This window comes from Anas platyrhynchos, chromosome 16 (assembly GCF_047663525.1).
Source record: "Anas platyrhynchos isolate ZD024472 breed Pekin duck chromosome 16, IASCAAS_PekinDuck_T2T, whole genome shotgun sequence".
In the NCBI taxonomy this organism is placed as follows: Eukaryota; Metazoa; Chordata; class Aves; order Anseriformes; family Anatidae; genus Anas; species Anas platyrhynchos.
In genome coordinates, this window is record NC_092602.1 from 9136550 (window position 1) to 9157387 (window position 20838).

General features: G+C 36.1%; 1 protein-coding gene across 6 annotated transcripts in view; it reads right to left on the reverse strand.

Annotated features, from left to right (window-relative positions):
• The window catches only part of CABIN1 (calcineurin binding protein 1), a 109123-nt gene that overhangs the window by 85424 nt on the left and 2861 nt on the right, over positions 1-20838 (reverse strand). For 3 of the 6 annotated variants that reach the window (XM_072024354.1, XM_072024356.1, XM_027470066.3), the window contains exons 4-24: positions 20774-20838; positions 20232-20324; positions 19749-19862; positions 19442-19576; positions 18995-19175; positions 17666-17795; positions 16657-16806; positions 15299-15582; positions 14100-14268; positions 13488-13624; positions 12885-13102; positions 11618-11696; positions 11194-11381; positions 10438-10584; positions 9505-9699; positions 8230-8466; positions 7388-7541; positions 7028-7143; positions 3162-3323; positions 1639-1845; positions 1134-1279 (exon numbers count right to left, since the gene is read on the reverse strand). In XM_072024354.1, the coding sequence (XP_071880455.1) occupies positions 1134-1279; positions 1639-1845; positions 3162-3323; positions 7028-7143; positions 7388-7541; positions 8230-8466; positions 9505-9699; positions 10438-10584; positions 11194-11381; positions 11618-11696; positions 12885-13102; positions 13488-13624; positions 14100-14268; positions 15299-15582; positions 16657-16806; positions 17666-17795; positions 18995-19175; positions 19442-19576; positions 19749-19862; positions 20232-20324; positions 20774-20776 (3245 nt within the window). In that variant the 5' untranslated portion in view covers positions 20777-20838. Of the gene's footprint in view, positions 1-1133; positions 1280-1638; positions 1846-3161; positions 3324-7027; positions 7144-7387; positions 7542-8229; positions 8467-9504; positions 9700-10437; positions 10585-11193; positions 11382-11617; positions 11697-12884; positions 13103-13487; positions 13625-14099; positions 14269-15289; positions 15583-16656; positions 16807-17665; positions 17796-18994; positions 19176-19441; positions 19577-19748; positions 19863-20231; positions 20325-20773 lie in introns of all 6 variants that reach the window. The other 3 variants (XM_072024353.1, XM_072024355.1, XM_072024352.1) reach the window with 1 other exon arrangement.

The following is a 20838-nucleotide window of genomic DNA, read 5'->3' on the forward strand; positions in this document are numbered from 1 at the left end:
ATAAGAAAATTCTGATAAACAAAAAGATTGCTTTCTGAGGGAAATGTTCAGCATCCAGTTAGATCACTGACAATACAGTCTGAAGAGTGGCTTCCCTATTTCTTAATTTCATACTAACATCTGAAGTCAATGGTTCTCAATTTTTTTTTTTAACCACAATTATAACTCCAAAGGAAAAATAATGTCCTCACAGTTTCGCTTGTTAATTTCTTGCTAATTTCAATTGAAACCTCATTTCTGGGTCAAGTGAAATAGAAAGATTCCCTAAGGAAACGATAATACAGACATTTGAAGAAATAATATCTAAGATGACTAGGGTAAAAATACTATGCTACCATACAAAGTATGTTCTTCAGAACAACAGAACTACACACAATGAATTCAAAGTGCACTATCATTTGATATCTATAAAAATTCTCTAGAGAATTTTTATTTTATTTTTTTTGTAATATATCAGGCTCCAAACTAAAGTTCTAGCAATCTGCTAATCAGTTCCCAGGCTAGAAGATTCAATAACATGGAAATATGTCTATTTCCTCTGTAGATTTCACATGCTAAATTGCTTTGTGCCTTCACCTTCCATTTTGTCTGTTATGTGACTCGATTTAGGAATAGCTTTCTTTCTCAAGACATTTACACTAGGGTTTTTGTCATTGACATTGGTCTATCAACTTCAGTGAGAACTGAAATGATTGTTAACATCCAACATGCAAGCCCTAAATTTAATCCATAAGCTTAAAGATTGCTTCAGTTCATTTTAGAAAATTCATTCAAAACATACTTAATTTTTAAGATGAAAGACAACCTTGGTGGTATTTCAGTACACTATAAATTATCAAGAAACTAGTTTAAACATAAACTATTTAAGCAAGATAAACAGTTTCCGGAAGAGGTCAGCCTAAACAGCTAATCCAGCAGAGACTGCTATTTGTATCCCTTACACCTCTGAACAGTGAAGTCTTTTATTCTTTTGACATGTATGAACACAACAAAAACAAAGACTAAAAGGTATAGAAGAGCATGACTGATTCAGGCCCCACCCCTGCTAGTCAATCTTGATTTTAACTTCGCTTTCCCCCTCTCCTCACCTTGCTCTTTCATTTTTTGGTTTTAGTTTCAAAACAATCACTGACCTGTTTGGGCAAATACAAATGTCGTGCATGTAAAATTTGATGGCCTTAGACTGTTCTTTATTCTTAAAATGATAGTCTGCCAGAAGGTAATACAACTCAGTCACCACCGGTGGAGAATAGTCTGCCCCATCTGGGAGAGATGGTGCCTGGAAATAAATAAAATGTACATGTTAAATGAGATGAACGTTTGCTTCTTCCTTGTAGTGAAAGTAGTCTTTTTTATCACAGAATATGAAGGATTGAATATGAAGATAGTGAAAGCATTCCACAGATTTACAGAGCACTGAGAAGCACTAATGAACATCACACGTGGATTCCATATTAATCGACATTACATCTTGCCATTTCAATACCAGAAACTTCAGTGGTATCATTCTTATTTCATTTAAATGCAATTATCTGAGGAAATCCAGTATTATTGAATAAATCATTCCCTTAACTATTTGAAAGTCAACAAAGAAAACGCAGTAACTTTTTTTTTTTTTTTTAAAGCAACTACTTATACCTTGCTGCATGTTCCTTCAATATAGGCAGAAACAGTATCTAGGCTCAGCATAGGCTTGTCTGTTCGAGGAACGATTGTAGCAGTCTTCTTTAAAAGGTTGGCCAAGTCGGCAGAAACAGTACTGGTTTTGTAACTATCAAATTCTGGAAGAGTTTTAGGCTTAAAATACTCAAACATGAACAAAGCATCTTCCCACGTTAGATCCACCTGAAGAGGGAGGCAGGTGAAAGGGGAAAAAATTAGCTCAAATTCCAAAACTAAAGTACCTACTAGAAGTGAGTTTCTATGACCTTTCTATACTACTCTAGCAGGAAACAGATTAAACCTCTCAAGAAAAAGATCACTTAAAGGCACCATTAGTATATGGTGTTCCCAAATGCAGCATACTGCTCAGTGATTAGAAGACTACCATATAGGTCTGTAACTTAGTGTATGTTACTGAGAAGTAAAGTCATTCTACTTCCTTAAATAAAATTGTTCTTTTTTTTTTTTGTTTTTTGGTTTTACTTTTCCCCATTTCCTTCTTGTTAGACCAAGATTTTTTTTTTCCTTTTATTGCTCTACTTATTCCTACAGTAAATTTTGCGACTGTACTGAAAACAGGTAATTTGCATTACTAAAAAAGATGATTTTAAAAATAATTTCAGTAAGAATTTTTTCATCCTGAATTGCACAAATGTAACAGGTGTTTTGGGGAGAAGGTACTCTCCTTACCCTTCTTTTCCTTTTTCTTAATTATTCCCATCTTCTCATTATCTCAATTTTCTAATAGGTAAGTTTGATAGAGAAAATTCACAAATACTCAATAGCTAACAAAGTAACAGTATTTGTGTATTTTAAAGGTCCTTTCAAAGTAGCAAGATAACTTTTTGCTTGTACAACACTTTTTCATTTATGATTTAATATCACTTGCATTTGGTAATGGGGTTTGTAAACAAAAAGTCTTTCAGGTAGAGGATTGCTGACCTAATTTTTCTGTCCCTTAATACTACAGCCCTCTTTCCCATGGAAGTATTTTTCTCTTCCCAAACTCAACTGAATCACACATTTCTAATAAAAAGCTACTATTCATCATGAATTTCATAAAATAAGCTATAGTGTAATTTACTTGCATTATTTTTAACAGTGTCACTTTTCACATGCAATAACTGCAACACTGGTTGCTAAATCTTTTCTTCTTACAAGCTGACATTTTCCTCTCTACTTCTCTCAACCTCGAACTTCTCCTCTGTTAAAAACAGGAAAGTCATGGCTCAATAAAAATCAGTTTGTAGATAGTTTCAAACTATGCATAAGACTATACTAACACTTCATTTCAAACATTTTACTCTCTATATTCATAGAAAAGCGGAACCCTTTAACAGGTTATTTTTTTACGATATGTAAAATACATAACATTTACAGGGAAATAAATGAAAAAACAATCTTCTTCATAAATATCTTAAGGTCCATTAAAATCAAACAAGGGTACATCTTTCGTCACCTCAGAATATTTTACTAACAATAAACAATACAGATCTTACCTGTTGTACCGAATGTTCTTCTAGGTACCTTGCTTTGCTTTTTTTGCTAGGAAAGCCGTATAAACAATAAAAACACTGTTCCAAGGCTGTTTCCAGCTCTTCTTTGTATGGATGAGTATCTTCAGAAGTGGATGCTGCAAGTTCTTTTTCTAGTACCTGAACCTACACCAGCACAAATATTAAAAAAAAAAAAAGTCATCTGAGAGTTGAAGTTTGTATGAAGTTATCTAGTTGTCTGGAGTTGTGATGAAAACAGCATACAGAGCTACACATTTTTCCTAAATTATAACCAAATTTTCCCCATATTTCTGTAAACTAGTATCACCCAAGTCATTTAAGTAGCACTAACTGCAATAAAGTGTTTTTACTTTTTTCGTCATTAACTCATGAACTCTTGTTAATCAACTTTCTGATTCTGTGATTAAAACTTCATGTTTTAGACTTAAGATTGATCAAAGTTTCCCACTACACACCAAGTGAATACTGTAAATATAATCATTAGAGTTTGTCAGTCCTTTGCATAAGCCAGCTACCACAAGGAGAATGCATGGAAGAACACCTACACTAATTCACAAAAATCAGTTTTCTCTGTACGGAAAACGTGGAATCAGGTGAGGCCTTTGCGGAAAAAGAAGCATCAGCTAATGAAGATCAGCCTACAAGGGACACCATCGCAGAGTATGAGCAATGGCTAAACCTAAAGAAGAGTGGCTGTATGAATCTCAAATGACTAAACACAGTACCAAGTTGCTACTTTAACTTCACTGTTACAAGAAAAAGTACCCATCAGTGGCACACTTTGGAAAACGCTGTTAGAAGACAAAAGATAATTACTGAAAATTTTTCACCATGCTTCCTGAAAAAGCAAAACAAAAAGACGACATTCCAAAAGAATCTTGATATTTCGTTGTTAATAGAAACATGTTCATCAAGAGTAATCTGTACACCAGGTTTCTGAATCTTTGCTTCAAAAAAACACCAAACACAATCAGAGGTTTAAAAATCAATTCCAATAATGTTATAATACGAAACTTAAATTCAAAAATGAAATGTGTATGTGGAAATTACATTTATAACATCTTATACATTCAACAGCAATCTGAGTTTGTTGTTGCTGTTTTGTTCTTGTATTTTATTTTTTTTGTCAGAAAAAGGAGATCTGTGCCAGAGACAAGGTACCACTGTTTGCTTTAAGACCCAGAACCCTGAAAAAAAATAAGAGTAGAGCAAGGATGATTGTTAGAAGGCACTTCAATGAAATTTCAAGTGACAGCAATCAACTCTGAATCACAGCAGTCCTTATTTCCACTATTTTTCCTGTGGAAGTTGTGAGCAGCTTCTGAAGTTTAATAAAGTGGAGGTAAATAAGTTGAAAGGCAGATGCAAACCTCACAGAACACTAACAGAAGCATGGTGCTCCTACTGCTGCAAGCAAAATCAGGTCTAACACCTGTAACAGAATTATCGCTTGATCAGTGTTCAGAACAACCTGAGTGGCTTTCAAATTGTTAAGCAGTAACCTGGAACTGGATTTTAATAGTTCAGACTTAAGACTACCACCAAAGGAGTTAATTATGTATCAATGTTTTTTCTTGCACTCCTTGAGCTACAAGCAGTAAAAGAAGCTTCAACAGACAGTTCACCTATACAAGGCAATCATTTAATACCAGTATATAAAAAAGCACTTCTGTAAAACGTTCTTGAAGGTGCCTTCAACTATTTGTCCCATTTTATCTTTGTCCTTCCTTACCTTTCTGACACCCTCTTGTCTCTGAAAACTAAATACCTGTGCTAAATAATACCATATCCTATTTTAGCTATAGAAGTGGGCGATTCTGAGACTGAAATTTGAAGATTTCATTCAGTGTACCTGATGACATTTGCAAAAATCTACCTGTAAATACATCCAGAACTCTCAGTTAATTATCTGTAGTTTACCCAGGCTATACTATCAGATTCATCAGGCTATGGATACGGGCACACCATTCAAACATGATTTAGATTCAGCACCTAGGAGCACTGCACCTGTACTACACTCAGGGTAAGGCTGAGTCTGGAAATAGGTTATCTATTTTCATGAAGTACAGTGCCTGAGCTAACAAGCCCCCTAGCCCCAGAGGCAAATCCATGCACAGTCAACTCAGGTGTATCAGCATTATGCTCCTAATACTAGGAAGACTGAGGAGAGTAGGATGCAGAGATAATCTAATAGTTCTACACTGAATCAGTCTCAGCTCAAACACTGTTCATTAGCTCCAGCCCTGCTGGGGTGAACTCTCTCCTGCAGAACCCCTCAGGCTCTCCAAACCATCCTTCCTAGCTGTCTAAATTACTGGCCTGGCCACAGCGCTGCTCAGACGCAGAGGTAGATGGAGTCTGGCACTAGGCTGCAGCTAATAAGCTCCAGGGAGTGCTGAGGAGGGAAACAAAGAGATTCCAGAGTAGTTCTATGCAGAACTAATAACTGTCTTCTCTTGGCTGAAGGTAATAAGGCTCAGTGAAGTCAAGCTGAATCTGTGAAGTGCAACTGAAATACCCCTGTAGAGCACTACCCAATGAATGCCACAGTACTGTATTATCTGGGTTTTGCCAACAACCAGGGTATCCCAGACTGCTACTCTGGATGGTGAAAAGCTGACTGCAATTCAGTTTCTAAGCTAAGGGAAAAAGTAAGGAAATAGCAATACACAGAAATATTCTGCTTCCACCATGGGAAACTTCTCAAGGAATTTTCTTGAAAAAGTCAATGAATGGGTAACTCCTTTCATCTAATAATGCTAAAGCATTACTGCCCAGACACACGTTTCTCAAGCATATTAGATTTTATAATGCGCTCATCTAAACAGAGCAGAAAATAGCCTTCAGACACAAAGAGAAGGACTGAATTAGTTCTTCACTCCATCGTCTTTGTTCAACAGATTAGATCTATTTGCATAAGCTGAATTTATATTTATTTCATAACATGAAGACAATAGAATTACTACTTTTCTGTCTGCAGTAAAAAAATCAAAGCAGGTATAAATCAAAATAATCAAATTTATCAATAACAAAACAGCCAAAACATCATAGCTCCAGGACCAAATTCAGGTAACACCTCTGCCTTTCAAGGGACCACTAGCACTGCAGAAGCATAACTGGGGATAGACCACACCCTACGAATCTTTACTCTTGTGATTTAGAAGAAACAAATAACCAAGTTTAACTGCAAAATTCAAAACTGAATTTTCATCCAAGACATTCTTTTAAATACTAAAGAGTATTTACCTATATTGAAAAGCGTGCAAACTTTACATATTGGTTCTGTGATGTGAGCAACTGTAAATTTAGTAACAACTTTTTAAGATCACTACGATGAACATGGAATCTTACTTTTTTTTTTTTTAGCAGCATCTGTAAAGTAACACTGCAGGTGTTACTTTACTGAGTTTACATGAACTAAGTTGCTCAGCTTTGCTGCCAGCTATCCACATCCATTTTGACATCTTTGATAACACGTAGAAGGTATGTCAGAGCTTAGACCATTTACTAATTCTCATTTAAGATGTTTTTTATGGTACAAAGGTGGTTGTCCAAAGCCATCTCTTGCCTGACAATAAGTCCCGTATATAAAGAATATAAATGTACAGGGGTTGGGGAAGCAAGCCTTAGCTATTCAGATTAAACCTACTAAAATGTTCACGTGTTTGGCAGCTAGAAGTAAAGTGGAATCTAAAGTGTATTTTTAACATGAAGACACTAGCAAGCGGAAAAAAAAAAAACTTAATCTAATACACTTTTAAGTTGTTCCCTGTTTTGAGATGGGTGTTGGCCAGATGATTTAGAGAGGTTCTTTCCAAGCTAAAGTATCCTACAATGCTAACACTTACATAGAATTTGAGAAGAGCACCATCTGAGTTGCAACACCAGGATCTTCTTCCCAAATACTCATGAGCAGTGTTCAGCAGCATGAGCGAAGAAGGTAGCATAGGTGTATCAGGACTCGCTGGAAGAGAGGAGTTAATAAATATTTTAGTAGAACAGAACTGAGTTAAAACCAACTTTTATTAAAACCAAGGCTTCATCTGGCAAAAAAAAAAAGAAAGTTTCATCTGAGATAAGAAAGTGACATTTGTATATCCCTCTACTCCCTTCAGTCAGCAAGGTAACTTACGGGTTTTCTATTTACACTCCAGAGCTAGATGGTTAGAAGATCAGCTCCAATATGTAAAAGTGAATAACTAAATTACCTTCTTCTCCCTGGTTCTGCTGCTGCTGTTGGCAAAGGGACCGAAAAGCATCTTCCTCATGCTGGATGATCCTGTGTAGGATAATCCACGGAAGTACTGAGGAGACGTATGGCTCTTTTGGTTCTTCCTGGACTGCCATGCTGCAGTCGATGATCTAATAAAGAAGCATGCATTTCACACACAAAATGATACAAATTAAGAGTCAGGTGTGAGTCCTTCTCAAACAACCCAAAGATGGTAACGCATTCTATCCTAAGGAAATAATCTAAAATTAAGTCTCAGTTTTTTGCAGTGAATAGGAGTAAGAAGTCCTATAAATAAGACCAGCTGGCATGGGGCAGGGTAGAATATGATTCCCCCCTACCCTGACATTCTCTTGCATCTTTTTTTTTTCTTGAAAAACCCTTAGATTGGCCAGCACTTGCAAGCAACTCTACCATGTTCCTAAGGCTCATGAGATCTTTTTTTCTAGCCCAAAACATGTACAGCCAAGATAATACCATAACTTACAAACTGCAACCAAGACAGCTAAATCACCATTACAAACAGAGCATATGAAACTTGTTGTTCCCTGGGTTATTTTACTACCACTTGCTGATTACTTTAGTTAGCTTTGCATTTGAAAGTACCTACTGCTACAGATTCTAGAACAGGTGTGCTCAGTGCCTAACACACTGAAATGAAAATGAAGACTGAAGATAATGTTCATCTTCCTTTCTACCCCAACAAAAACATAACTCAAAATGTCACTGTGAACAGGTGGCAATTCAGACAGAAGCTACAATCACATCTAAGGCCTGCATCATGCAGTGCCTCTTTCCGAGTACAGGTGAACAGGTTACCTGAATCAGGTTGGTTGTTAATCGAACAAGGCTTGGCGTTATAGAAGGATCTTTCAGGATGCTGCTGTCTGACGACAATGAACCATCTATTCCTGTGAGCAGTTGTGTTACCGTAGCAACCCACTCTTCTTTAGCAGAGGCTGCTGTCATATTCATCATCTGCTGAATTGCTTCATTCAAGGCAACTTCTGAGCATTCAAAACATTGCTTGTAATCTTTCAGTTTGAGCAGGGAGTCCTAGGGAATGTAAATATGAACAAGTCTATTGTGAAGGGTTTATTTTAAAACATGAACACACAGCAGAGAAAAGCAATACACTGTGTAAAAGTAAGGTGCTTACTCTACTAAGTTTAAGAAAACACCTTCACATTATAGGACAACAGGAGGTGCATGGGCCCTGGACGATAAAACATACAAACAGGATCTAAATTTCTGAATATCATCACTGAATCTTTCTGCTAGAATAAGAGAGGCATGAAATACAAATTTTCACGAAGGTGATGTCTACAGGCTTAATGAATTCTAACCATATGCAGTTTATGATCTTGTGCAACCATTTTACCATAACTTTATAAATATCAAAGCGGCAACTACAAGGCCAGCATTGTATCAACATCCTCCTGCTTCTTTATACTTTGCCAAGTTTGGGTAAATGAGATGGCATGGAAACTGTCAGATTTGGCTCAGTCCACCTAAAAATCAGTCCTTTTTTTTTTGTGCAGCCTTTTTTTCCCCCCCTTGAAAACCTGACAGGCTCAAACTATTCCAATAGCTGAGGTCACGCATACACTTATTTTCAGTGTCACATGAACTAAATCTATAGCCATTATACTGGATATATGTATTAACACTTTGTCATTCATGCAGGACAGGTACACTAGATCATAAAAATCATTTATATGCTACATAGCTTTTTAAGTTTCAGGTTCAGAACAGCTGTAAATCACCAACAGTCAACAATAACAAAAGCTGCAAGTATTCACAGCAGATGCAGATAACATGAATCCAGACGCTAGATGTTCCTGCAAATGATTCAAGTTTATTTGAATTTAGAATTTTTCTGGCCAGGCCATTTCAAATAGACATCAGACATCTTGTATCTTCAGTCACATCTTCAGTTAGCAAAAACTGACATACTTCTAATGACGTTGATAAAACTATGCTGTTCTGACCATTTACAGATTCGGTTCCATGTTCTGCTTTGTAAATAAGACTCATTAACCATTAACATCCACTCTAGAAATCCTTGCATCCTGTTACAAGGACAAAACAAACCTGTAGGAGAAGCAGCTGTGCTGGTCTCTCTGGTATGGATGTTACAAATTCCAGATGTTTTGCTCTTCCAAAACCATTAAAACATAAAGTCGGATGAAGCAGATGCACCACTGCATTATAATCCCCTGCCTCATACAGTCGCTGGATCTCTTCCAAAGACTGGCATCTCTCCAGAGATTTTAGGTTCTTATCAATCTGTAAACATCACAGATAGCACAATCCAACCTTTGTCTTTACGTACATTTGACTAGTGGCATTTTACCTAGCAGTTCAGCTGTAAAGCTATGTTAACTCTACAGTTACATCCAGGAACATAAAACAGGAAGAAAACACCTACTGTGTAACACTTAACCTGTTCCACATATTTTAAATTATTACTTAGTACATGACTATAGTGCTATAATGACTATATTTTTTGTCTCAAATTCCCAAATCATGCATTTCTACACTGCAAATATACATCCATCAAATGGACTTCAAAGAGAAGTTGGCATAACCTGGGTTGGAGTTTATCTCCCAAAACAGCAACAGAAAGAATAGAAGATGGACAACCTTTTATTTAAATATATATGCAAATTATTATGTGGAAAAAATTGACTGCTGAAGTAAGAAGCTCATTTAGCCATCAGTGAAAGTTATGTTCATAGAACAGAAAATAAAACATTGGTTTAATAATTTTTTGCCGCACCTAACAGTTGTTCTAATAGAAATAGGTTGCATAGAATCAATCTTAAGTTGTACAGGATAAACAGCTCTAAAAGGCATCTGCTTGAAAAGATGTTGGCCATAACATCATCATTAAACTATGAACCTGTTCCTTCACTCTTAGAAAAAAATCTAGAAAAGATATGGTAATATTTCCATGACAAAAGAGCTAATTCATAGATGACCTTTGAAACTGGAAGAGGTAGAACACTGCAAGTCAATTCTTACCTCTTCTAAAGAAACAACAGAATCAACATGTAGATTAGGTAAGCGTATTGTGATGCATTCATTGTCAGCCTTAGCTTGCATTGCAGTGGCGCTCTGTAGCATTTCAGTGCAGATATCATAGTTTTCAAGTGCCTGTTCCATGTCTCCCTACAGACACAGTACAGTGGGGAGAGAAAAAAAGAGAAAACACACAATGAACCTCAACAGTTTTGTCTGCAGCAAGGTTTTCCAAACACGTACAAAGTGTATAAATTCAGTGCAGGCACTGCCTGTTTGATTATTGCACATCCTCCCACATGAAAACAAATCCAAACCAAACCAAAAAAAATAAATGCATCTTAGCAGTGACTTTCATAGGAGTTAAATCAGAGAAACAGAATTCAAGTTGCATGAATATGAAAGATTAATTTAGATTGACTAAAATACCATTCTTTTAAGAACACAGAAGCATAAAACAGTGGAAATAATCCTTCCATTTGTACAAATCAAAACACTGAGTCAAGAAACATTCTTTCATTCTGCAAAGTGAATGCATTCCATTTGCTCTGTCCAACCGAAGTACATACTGAAGTTGAGTGGTCACAAATGAAATGAAATGCAAGCTGCACAGGCAGAAGATAACTCTGTATCTGAAGAAAAGATGGCAATAGCCCTAAAACAACTCTCATTTTCCAAATTAACTGCAGCATTTCTGGACAACATTACTTTTTAATTGCTGGGAGAAGTTTTATTTTTTAAATCACACATAAAACAAACCTGAAGTGCTAGAAAGCGAGCTTTCAGCCAATACACCCGAGTGACAAACTCCATCCAGCCTTCCTCAAATAAATCTCGCTGTGAGGATGCAAATGACAGCTGAAGAAGGTCTCCCAAGAAATGAATTCCTGGGAAGTCAGGACCAAACTTTCCATTGACAGAGGCAGCAGGGCAATTCCGGGGAGCAACTGCAAATCAATTGTTTTACGATAAGGTTACTAGCATCCCATGAAAAGAGTCCCACATACAAATGTTTCAAAAGTACTGATCTACTTGAAGACAAACAATTGATAGACCTATAATACGCATCTTTCAGTTCTGTATTTTAAGAAAAGATAACTCCCAAATCCAGTGAATTCCTAGAAAAATTTCTTCATTTACCTATAGCATTTTTATTCTGAGGAAAGAAACACCTGACTCTCACCTGTAGAGCTCTTTCCTTTTGTCAGTAGCCACTGATCTAATTGCAGTTCCATGCAGGAAAGGCTCATCAACATCATATCCTGCAAAAGAAGTGCAAAGATATTAAACAAATAATTCAGAATATGGTAGCAGCACTGACATTTGAGTTGTAAAAATGTCATCATCTCCATGAGATTGAATATGTATTCTAGTCTTACCAGCTTATTAATGCTTGATGGATAAAGTTCAGAAGTATGATAAAAATCATGTCACCATGGATATCTACCAGGTGGTTTTGTGCAGTGAAGAATATACTATTTGCTGATTACATTCACAGGGCTACAGATCTGTCTGTAAAATCTAGGTGCTTACGAAAAGTTTCAGAGGTCCATAGTGCATGTTACCAGAATAGCCCTTTGTAGCCTTAAAAACCCCAAACTTATTACACTCAGGATAGTTTAGAGAATGAGTTTAAAATACATTCAAGGATTAAAGTCACTGTCCTCATGGTTTCTCTTCTTTTAAATGGCATAACACGAAGTGTTACATACTAGCAAGATGTTATGCAATCATAGTGACAACCCAATAAACACATTTATAAACATTTAAATTTGTTCAGAAAAAGGGTATGTATACATGAAAATACACAGAAATACAATAGTTACATACCAGATGTATACAAATTTTAACATCTGCTACATAATACTATGTTTTTGTTTTTTTAAACTAAATCAGTGGAGCACAGTTTTCAGAAAAATCAGTAGAAACACTTGATATTAAATACATATTTATTTTACTTCCATTTGTCACTGTAGCTTGCTTCTAATATAGCCTGCATTTTTTTTTTTTTTTTTTTTTACTTTATTTAGAGCAGAAATGCTGACCCTCAAACAATGTGAACAAAACATAATTCTGTCATATCAGAAGCAAAGGGAGGGAAGGAAAAGAAAGAGCAACAACAGAATAAACGAATAAAAACTATCTAACAGTATCTAACATACAAATTACATCTATATGCTTATATACGCACATGCTGTCTATATACAGAGTATTCTTGCATACAGTATCACACAGATATGTTCAGGAGCTCACGAACAAACAGTTACATGAGCTGCAGTAGGTATACCACAGTTTACGGAAGATGCAACGGCTAGCACAAGCAGCTCCCCAGAAAGAGCTAAGGAAAGCCTGCAGCTAATTGCTGGATTTTGGTTAGGTACTTTCAGTGCACAGAGAGAAACATGTCGGCAACGAAACAGAAAGTGTAATACAGAAAAATGTTGCATTACCTTGATATGCTGATTACTTGAGTCCCTCAGTAATGGATTGGGAAGACTACTGCTGTGCTTTCTCCAGCTATTATAGATGCTAAGGACCACCTCAGACAAGCCAGGAGGCCACTTCACCAGGAACTTTTGGCTGATGACTTTCAAATATCTCATCATGAGTTCCAAGATCCCACCATTGTTTAGGTTATCCAGCAAGAATTCATGAACATCCTGTTTCTCTAGAAAGCACATAAACACAAAGCCAAACATGATTGAGGTCAAGACAAACCATGATTTGAAACAAATTAGTTTCAACAGCATATTTTGCACTAAGCTTACAAAAAGGCCACAGCAGTCCTCCTGCACTGCATAAATGCGTAACTAAGTATCCTAATATGCTTAAGTGGGAAACTCCATGCAATACAGCTCTTACACACAGTAAATAGTCTCCAAGACTTCAATAAAATTACATTACCAATCAACATAGCTCCTCGCCATGAAGTTATACTTTTTAAATAGCATATTTATTTGCATCTTTTAGATGTAAGATAGGAAAATACAGAAAATAAAGCATACAAGATGAAATAAACAACAGAGAAAAGGTTGTTATAATGAAATCCTTACCAGATTCCATAAAAGTTGTAGAATCAAATGACATTCTATGTGGTCCAACATGCTGGAAATTCTCTTCTTTGATCTCTGACTGCACCTCATAGTTATTGAAAGGGTCTTCCTCCTCCTCTGGATCTAATTTTCTTAACCTGTATAAAAGCGGGGGGCAAAAAACACTATACCAACAAAGTCATCATTCTTTATTTCACGAATAAACCAAACATAAGCATGGCACATTGTGTATATTTTAATTGTGAAAGCACAGTAACCGAAGCACACTCAGATTTACATCCAGTTCCCAAATTTTGTCCAAACCAAGAACACCTTGTTTGTTGATCCTGCCCAATTTGACATTGTCTTCTAATTGTCTTCTAAACCATTGTCTGCATTGTCTTCTAATTGTTTCACATTAACAAAAGCTTTCTAGTTTGTAAATTAGGTTGTAGTAGTTTTCACTAAAAACAGTTTTATTAAATTTACGAGAAACTGCATTGCATGTCCTTTAAAAAATAGCATGGATATAGTGGTTTTAAGGTTGAGCCACATCAACCAACCTGAAGCCCAAACAGCCTCCTCTAATTAGCTCTTGATACTCCCAAGATGTAAGTTATTTCTGTACCATACCTGGAAGGAAGGAATTTCACCAATAGCTCCTGAAAGTCAACCTTCTCCTCTTTTTTACACTTAGTGTTTCGGACTCTAGCAGATCTCCGTTTTGCTGTTTCACCACTATCTTCTGTAATTCTCCTTCTCTTCACCCCTTTCTTGGATTTATCTCCTGCAGATATATCACCTGAAAACAGAATTAAAAAAAAAAAAGAAAGAAAGAAATACTGACAGATTAAACTGACAAAGAAGTGGATAACCTTTTTAGAAAAAAATAATGAGAAGGTACTCTAGAATAGAATACTCTATTTTCCTTCTGAAAACAGCATAAAATTTTTTAAAAAACAACAGAATATAAACTGGCTATGGTATTTTGCTTAAAAATGCTGTTCTGAAGCAAAAAGCAGACTTCTTACTGAAAACTCTGCATTTAATTATTCATTAGAAATCATTATTTTAGTCTCAAGAAGCTTCTGCAATGAGAATCAGAGGAGTCTGCCTTTACCTCCAACACTACTTGTAAATTCCCATGAATATCAATACTGGTAATTCTTTGAGAGTTTTAGATATGTAAATACATAATACAACTACACAATAAAATATTCAAACCTCTTGCTACAAGTTTCAAATAAATATAGCTGACAGCTTGGTTCTCTCAGGTCCTTAAAGTTACACATAAAAGCGGAATAACCAAGTCTTATCTTTTTATGCAACTGCTCATTCATTTCTAAGGAATCCAAGACTCTACACCATCAGCAGTTCGATATGCAACACTGCTGGAAAGGAGATATGATTCTTCCTTTTTTCAGTCTGAGATTAGAAGCATAAGTCAATAGAACAAAAACAGGAGGGGTTAGATACTCCTGCACTGGTGTAACAATTAAAAACAAACCAACCTGACTCCCAGATCCATTAGATAGGAAAGAAGTCCACTGTCCTGAACACTCATCCCATGTCTGAGTTGCCAGTCAGTGATTTTCAGACAGTATAGGTGGCTTACCTTTTCCAGTGCAAACAGGTAACAGATAACTTTATTTGGTAGAAAAAAAGTGAAGTTGTGTTCTATGCTATACACATGCTAAAAAGTTTCTGAATCCACCAACAAGCAGTTCAGAGACAGTATTTCCCAGTGTATTCTGTAGTGCTTTTCTGTAGCGCTTTTAGTACCCAGATAAGCTAGAAAAATCACGAATCTTAAACTGAAGTACCTTGCTCACCTACAGTAGCTCCTGGTTCCAATACATTCTGACTGTGGCTTGGAAAATTAGTTGTTGCTGGAGTATAAGATAACACAGGATCTGCAACTGTCACCACTGCACTAGTGCTGACAGGAGTTGGCTGAATAACACTGACAGGAGTAGAGGTAGGAGAAACAATCAAATGTTGAACCGGGTCTCGGTACTCTGACAGATCAATTCTCTTTCCCAGACTGGGTCGTGGAGGATCACATGTTGTGAGGTGGTGATACATGGCAAGTAAAGCTTCTCCTAAACACTTCCATCTGCACATGAGAACACAACGGTATCATAACTTCACTAGTTCTTTCACATTATTTCTTAAATTGTATTTACAAGCCTAATAGCATTCAACATTGTCTTTCCCTAATAATTAGAGGTAGCAAGAACAGCTTTTTCAGAAGAAGAATACATGTAATCTGAGAGTCAAAATCTGCTACACAGCTAGAGAGGCTGGAGAATATCTTCTAGTATTCTTGTCATGTGGACCATTGACTGTTCCAGGCCTGGAAGAGAGGTCCTTAATATCTTTGCTTCTTGAATGCACCACTATAAAACAAAGAACAAAATATGGCAACAGAGAAAAGTTTTCAGAGGAAACTGGTGCATCAGCTGAAGTAGGAAGGAAATGTCAGTCAGTGTGCCTAGTCTCAGAAAATGTCTTTCATGAATAAAAGATCTATGCAGTAGTTGCTGAGGAAATTAAATTACTCTGTACTGAACTGTGAAAAAAAGAAAGCAGTGTCAAAAGAAACATTTTCAGATTCTGCATTTAATCAACAACAGTAAAAAATCACCCTTATCTACAAGTAGACGTAGCTTCTCTGCAAGACAACCTACATGCAGAGTCCATCAATGTTCCACGAAAATGTGCAATAAAAAATAACCCTTTATACATTAATAAAGAAGTATTTAACAACTTAATAGTATCCTTATATCTTGCTGCAAATAAAGAACAGCAATTTGTTCACAAGTTTTCAGCATACCAATAGTAAAAAATGTTTTTTTAAAACCTAAACTTACTTTGAAGTTCTTGTACAAACTAGTCAAAAAAAAATCCAGTAATACAGCTGGAATGATTGCGAAATCATTCTCAGTTAAGATTTTTTAACATCAGTCTGAAGTTCTAATTCAAAGGTTGAAAGTTGATAGATATGTGGCTTACAATAAAATTGTAAGCAGACCAAAACAACCTACAGACTCATAAAATATGGAAGTATTCTTTTTTTTTTTTTTTTTTAAGCAACAAAAGCCTTCTGAATAAGCTTAAAGTGCAACACAGATGTCAGCATAAGTAGCTTCTGATAAACCTGTTAGAAACAGAAAATATGAAGACCTACGTGAAGAAGGGAATTGGCTGGACCAGTCTGAGGTCTGGTTCTCTGTCTCGCACTAGCAAAGCCTGTCTTTTCTTACGTAGCTCCAGTGCTTCATCTATGATTCTTCCTGTTTCAGCTGCACTCACATTTACATTATGGATAGACATGTCACTGGGAAATATTAAGAAATGAAGAAAAAGGTTTGATTTTTTAAAAGACAGATTCATTTTATATTTTCCTATCATATAACAAAAATAAAGGGTTAAAACATGCATTAAAGAAACATTATTTTGCAAACCTTATAGCCTACAGTAAAAGTGTTCACCACCAGAAATCTCTGCTCTGTTAAAAATTAAGAAATAAGTTTAGATTGTCCTACTCTGTTTCCCAAATACTGAGGAATGAAAGGAAAGCGGTAGGTACTGTTTTCTTTCTTGAACAGTGGTAACTTAGAAATTCATGGTTCAGAAAAAAAAAAATGTACTGCTGAGAAACTCCTTTCATTCCAAAGTGCTACTCTGAACAATTCACGTAACCACAAAAAAATTGGAGTTGAAAATCATCTTGTATATTGCAAGTCTAGGAATGAATTTTTGAAAGTTAAAAATAGTCCACTCTCTCAGAGATACCACAGTCCAGAAACAAAAGCCAAGTGGCTGAAAGCCTTGGCTTAATTCAGCATGCAATTAATTTTAATAGCCAGCCCTAAGATAGCTTAATAAATCAGGATCTCTTTAAGTAAACAGAACCTTCTGTGAAGTTATGCATTCTCTTCTAAATCTTCACTCTAAATACTCTGTTTTCACATTTCTGATGTTAGAATATAAAAGTTCAGTTACCTTGGGCAGATCCCATAAGTTTTATGGGCCTCTACTTTCTCCCTGACATGTTTAATTTAAAAGATAAGTGTTTAAAAGTGTCAGCAAGACACTGTTATAGCTTAAAGCATTATATCACACCAGCTTTTCTGAACTACCTGAGCCTAAAATTCACACTCCAAACTCAGCACTGACTCTAAGATGACACCCACCATTTGAGGAACATCCTTAAAGAATCTTTCCGGAGGCAAGGTTGCTCCTCAAAGATCTTCTCCTTCAGAACCAATCCTTTGCTGTACAGACAATCTTTTTCCAAGGCTTTGCAGATAAAGTACAAACATGCTGACAGAGAAATGAAAATTGAATGGTCAATTGCTACTTTGGCTCACTCAAACGATCCCATTTCCGGGCTTCATATACACCACTAAACTCCATCTGAACATGACATTTAGCAAAACCAATAGCTTTGTAATGTGTCAGATAACGACATGCATGAAAATACAGTTAAAACAACCTATTAACCTCTTCTCAAGTATTACATTTAGGAAAAAAAAAAACCACATTAATTTTCTTTAAACACTTGCTGTACATTTTTTGTTAACTTTTAAGACTCCCAATCCTGCACAAACGGTATTAGAATTTTGTAAAGCACAAATGTTTACCATGTTCATGGTTATCAAATGTCTTCCACTACTGCAATAAGCAGTGAATCCCACCCAGGCTTTTGCTCACATGTGAAACTACATACAGAGAATTCGGTTTTACAGCTTCCAGACTGACAGACAGCTCTTCTGGAGCAAAAGTGAATTTACAATACAGTTACTCTGAAAACAGTGAAGTGATTCTTTCTAAAAACTGAAAGACTATTTATTGACTGGTCTGGGCTACAGAAGACACAGTCCAAAGCTCAAAGTCAAAACATGACTTGCTAAGGATCAAATCCCGTTAGCCAAGCAAGTCACGGAAGACCTAACAGCTGACAGACTCTGGAGTAGAAAATTCAAATACCCTTAATTCAGACCTCATTTATCATTGACAATATGTCCTGCAGTCCATATCAAACACTTAACATGTCAACAGCACATCCTTTGGTGAAAAATAGCCCACTTGACACTTGATGGAACACAGAGGTCTGACAGTTTTCATTCCCCTTCCTCTTCCTCTTATACACCACTCGTGATTTTGTCTACTGAACTAACAAACATGCTAGTTAGGTATTTGTTGCTGTTGTTTTTTGGTGGTGGTGTTTGTTTTTGTTTTAAAGAAAGATATTTTAACACCAAAAGCAGAGATCCAACACCAAAATACAGATCCACTCATATTTATTGATAAACACCATACCGGGCATTTATTTTTAGGATAACCAGAATTCATACAAATCATCACTTATCATGAAGGAAAAATCTTCACCACATCCTAACATACTGCACGCCTATGAGAAATATATTTATCTCATTTACAATTGCATTGTGTTACAATATTTTAACATGAAATTACACATTTCTTCAGATTTTTTTTTAAAGGATTACTACTGTACTTACTTGTGTAGTCACTGAGTGTGTACAAGACTGTGATAAGGTTATCTAAACAAGGCCAGTGATCAGGATTACACCTGAGACCTTCTTCAAAAGCATGACGAGCCAAAGGTAGGCGGATGAGTTTTATTGCCACACGACCGATTTTATACCATAGGTTGACATCAGTAGAGTCTAGCATTACAGCCTAGAAAGCAGAACAGACAACATTGGTCACATTTCAGATGTGACATTGGTCACATGCATAACTGCTTGTTTACAGAAACCGTCCCTGCTTTAGTTTTACACTGAGACACTACTGGCTTGGGGACTGAATGGAGAGCATATAAAGTCAGAAAGCACACAGAACTCAGACCTATATACAAACAAGGTGTGCTGAGACGGGTACACTTGTATTTTGGCAAGTTGTTGCAAACATCAAGGCACCAGTATTTTATTTCAGCTGTACTGTACCTCCAAATAAAACTCCATGGCTGTCTCTAAGTCATCCCTCTGTGCTGCCAGTTGTGCTAGGTTTTTATAGGTGGAATATTTTAACATCAAGCCTGGATGTTTCAGCCCTTCTTTCTCGTCACCAGAAAGAACTGCCTAGAAACAGTAAAATAAATACAACATGAGTATTAGGAATTAGTCAAACTAAAAATAGCAACAAAAAACTTGCCAAGTGAGAACACTGACATTTGTAATTAGCCAATAAGAAATTAAGTCATACAAAATATAATAACAGTTTATAGAGTTTCATTCTCTGAAGGTCACTGACCTCTCGCAAAAGACGAATCTCAAGCAGTTCATGATAAGCTTTAGCAGACTCTTCAAACCGGTCATGTTTCTGAAGGTCCAAAGCCTTGTGATACAAAGCAAAAGCTTCTGCTTCCTGTAGTTTAAAAAGTCAGAACATATTCTGTAGGGTAATTTTATCAAATATAACAACAACATTATTATTTTTAAGCAAAATTTGATTATTTCATGCTTTTATTTCACCATTTTTCAGACTAGCTTCTGAAAAGATAGGGTGCCTTTAATAGTACTTACTGCTGCATATTAAGTCTTCACCCAAAAGAACACTAGCCTTACTAACTCAGTACAACTCAACTGAATTTAGGTTGATAAAGGAAGGTTGAAGAGGTAAGTTATTAACAAAACTTTCTTAAGAACAAAAAATTATGGATAACCAACCTCTTCAACAAGAGAGGACAAAACTCCTACCCATTATATCACTTCAGAAAACTGTGGGTTTACTTACTTGTGCTTCCTTTGTCTGTGTTTTATGACTTTTGAAGCTACCTTCATAGTCATCCTCAATTGTGGAGCTTGCGTTTAGTGCTGCAATTCGAATCTAGAATGACAGTTGAGATTCCACAAGAACCGTTACATCTACACGAGTCTCAGTTTCTCTTGCAAACTGTTTGGTTGGTTGGTTGGTTTTTAAAAAACACTTTACTTGGCAAACACACTATATTGTGAGGTCCCTGCATAATGCTACAAGAGCTGCAATGAATTTAGGCGTCACTAATACAATATATGCAAATGATAATACATCAAAATCTCTTCCCCAAAGTCAGCTAAAAACAAAGTTAAAATTTCAAATGTCTTTCGAGTAATAGCTTCCCTAGAAAGCACAAAATATATTACAGGGATGCTTTTCGATTTCTTAAATTTATGAATTGCTACAATCACTCTGAAACCAACGATCTCATTATAACAATTTATTCTTTCTTATTTCTCGGAAAGAGAAAGTTTTCAAGTTCCAAAACATCTTGAACACCATGTCAAATAAGCCCTTACCATGTTTGTAAATATTCACGCTGTCCTTCTCCAGGATTAGCAGGGAGTGCTAAACACTAGAAAAT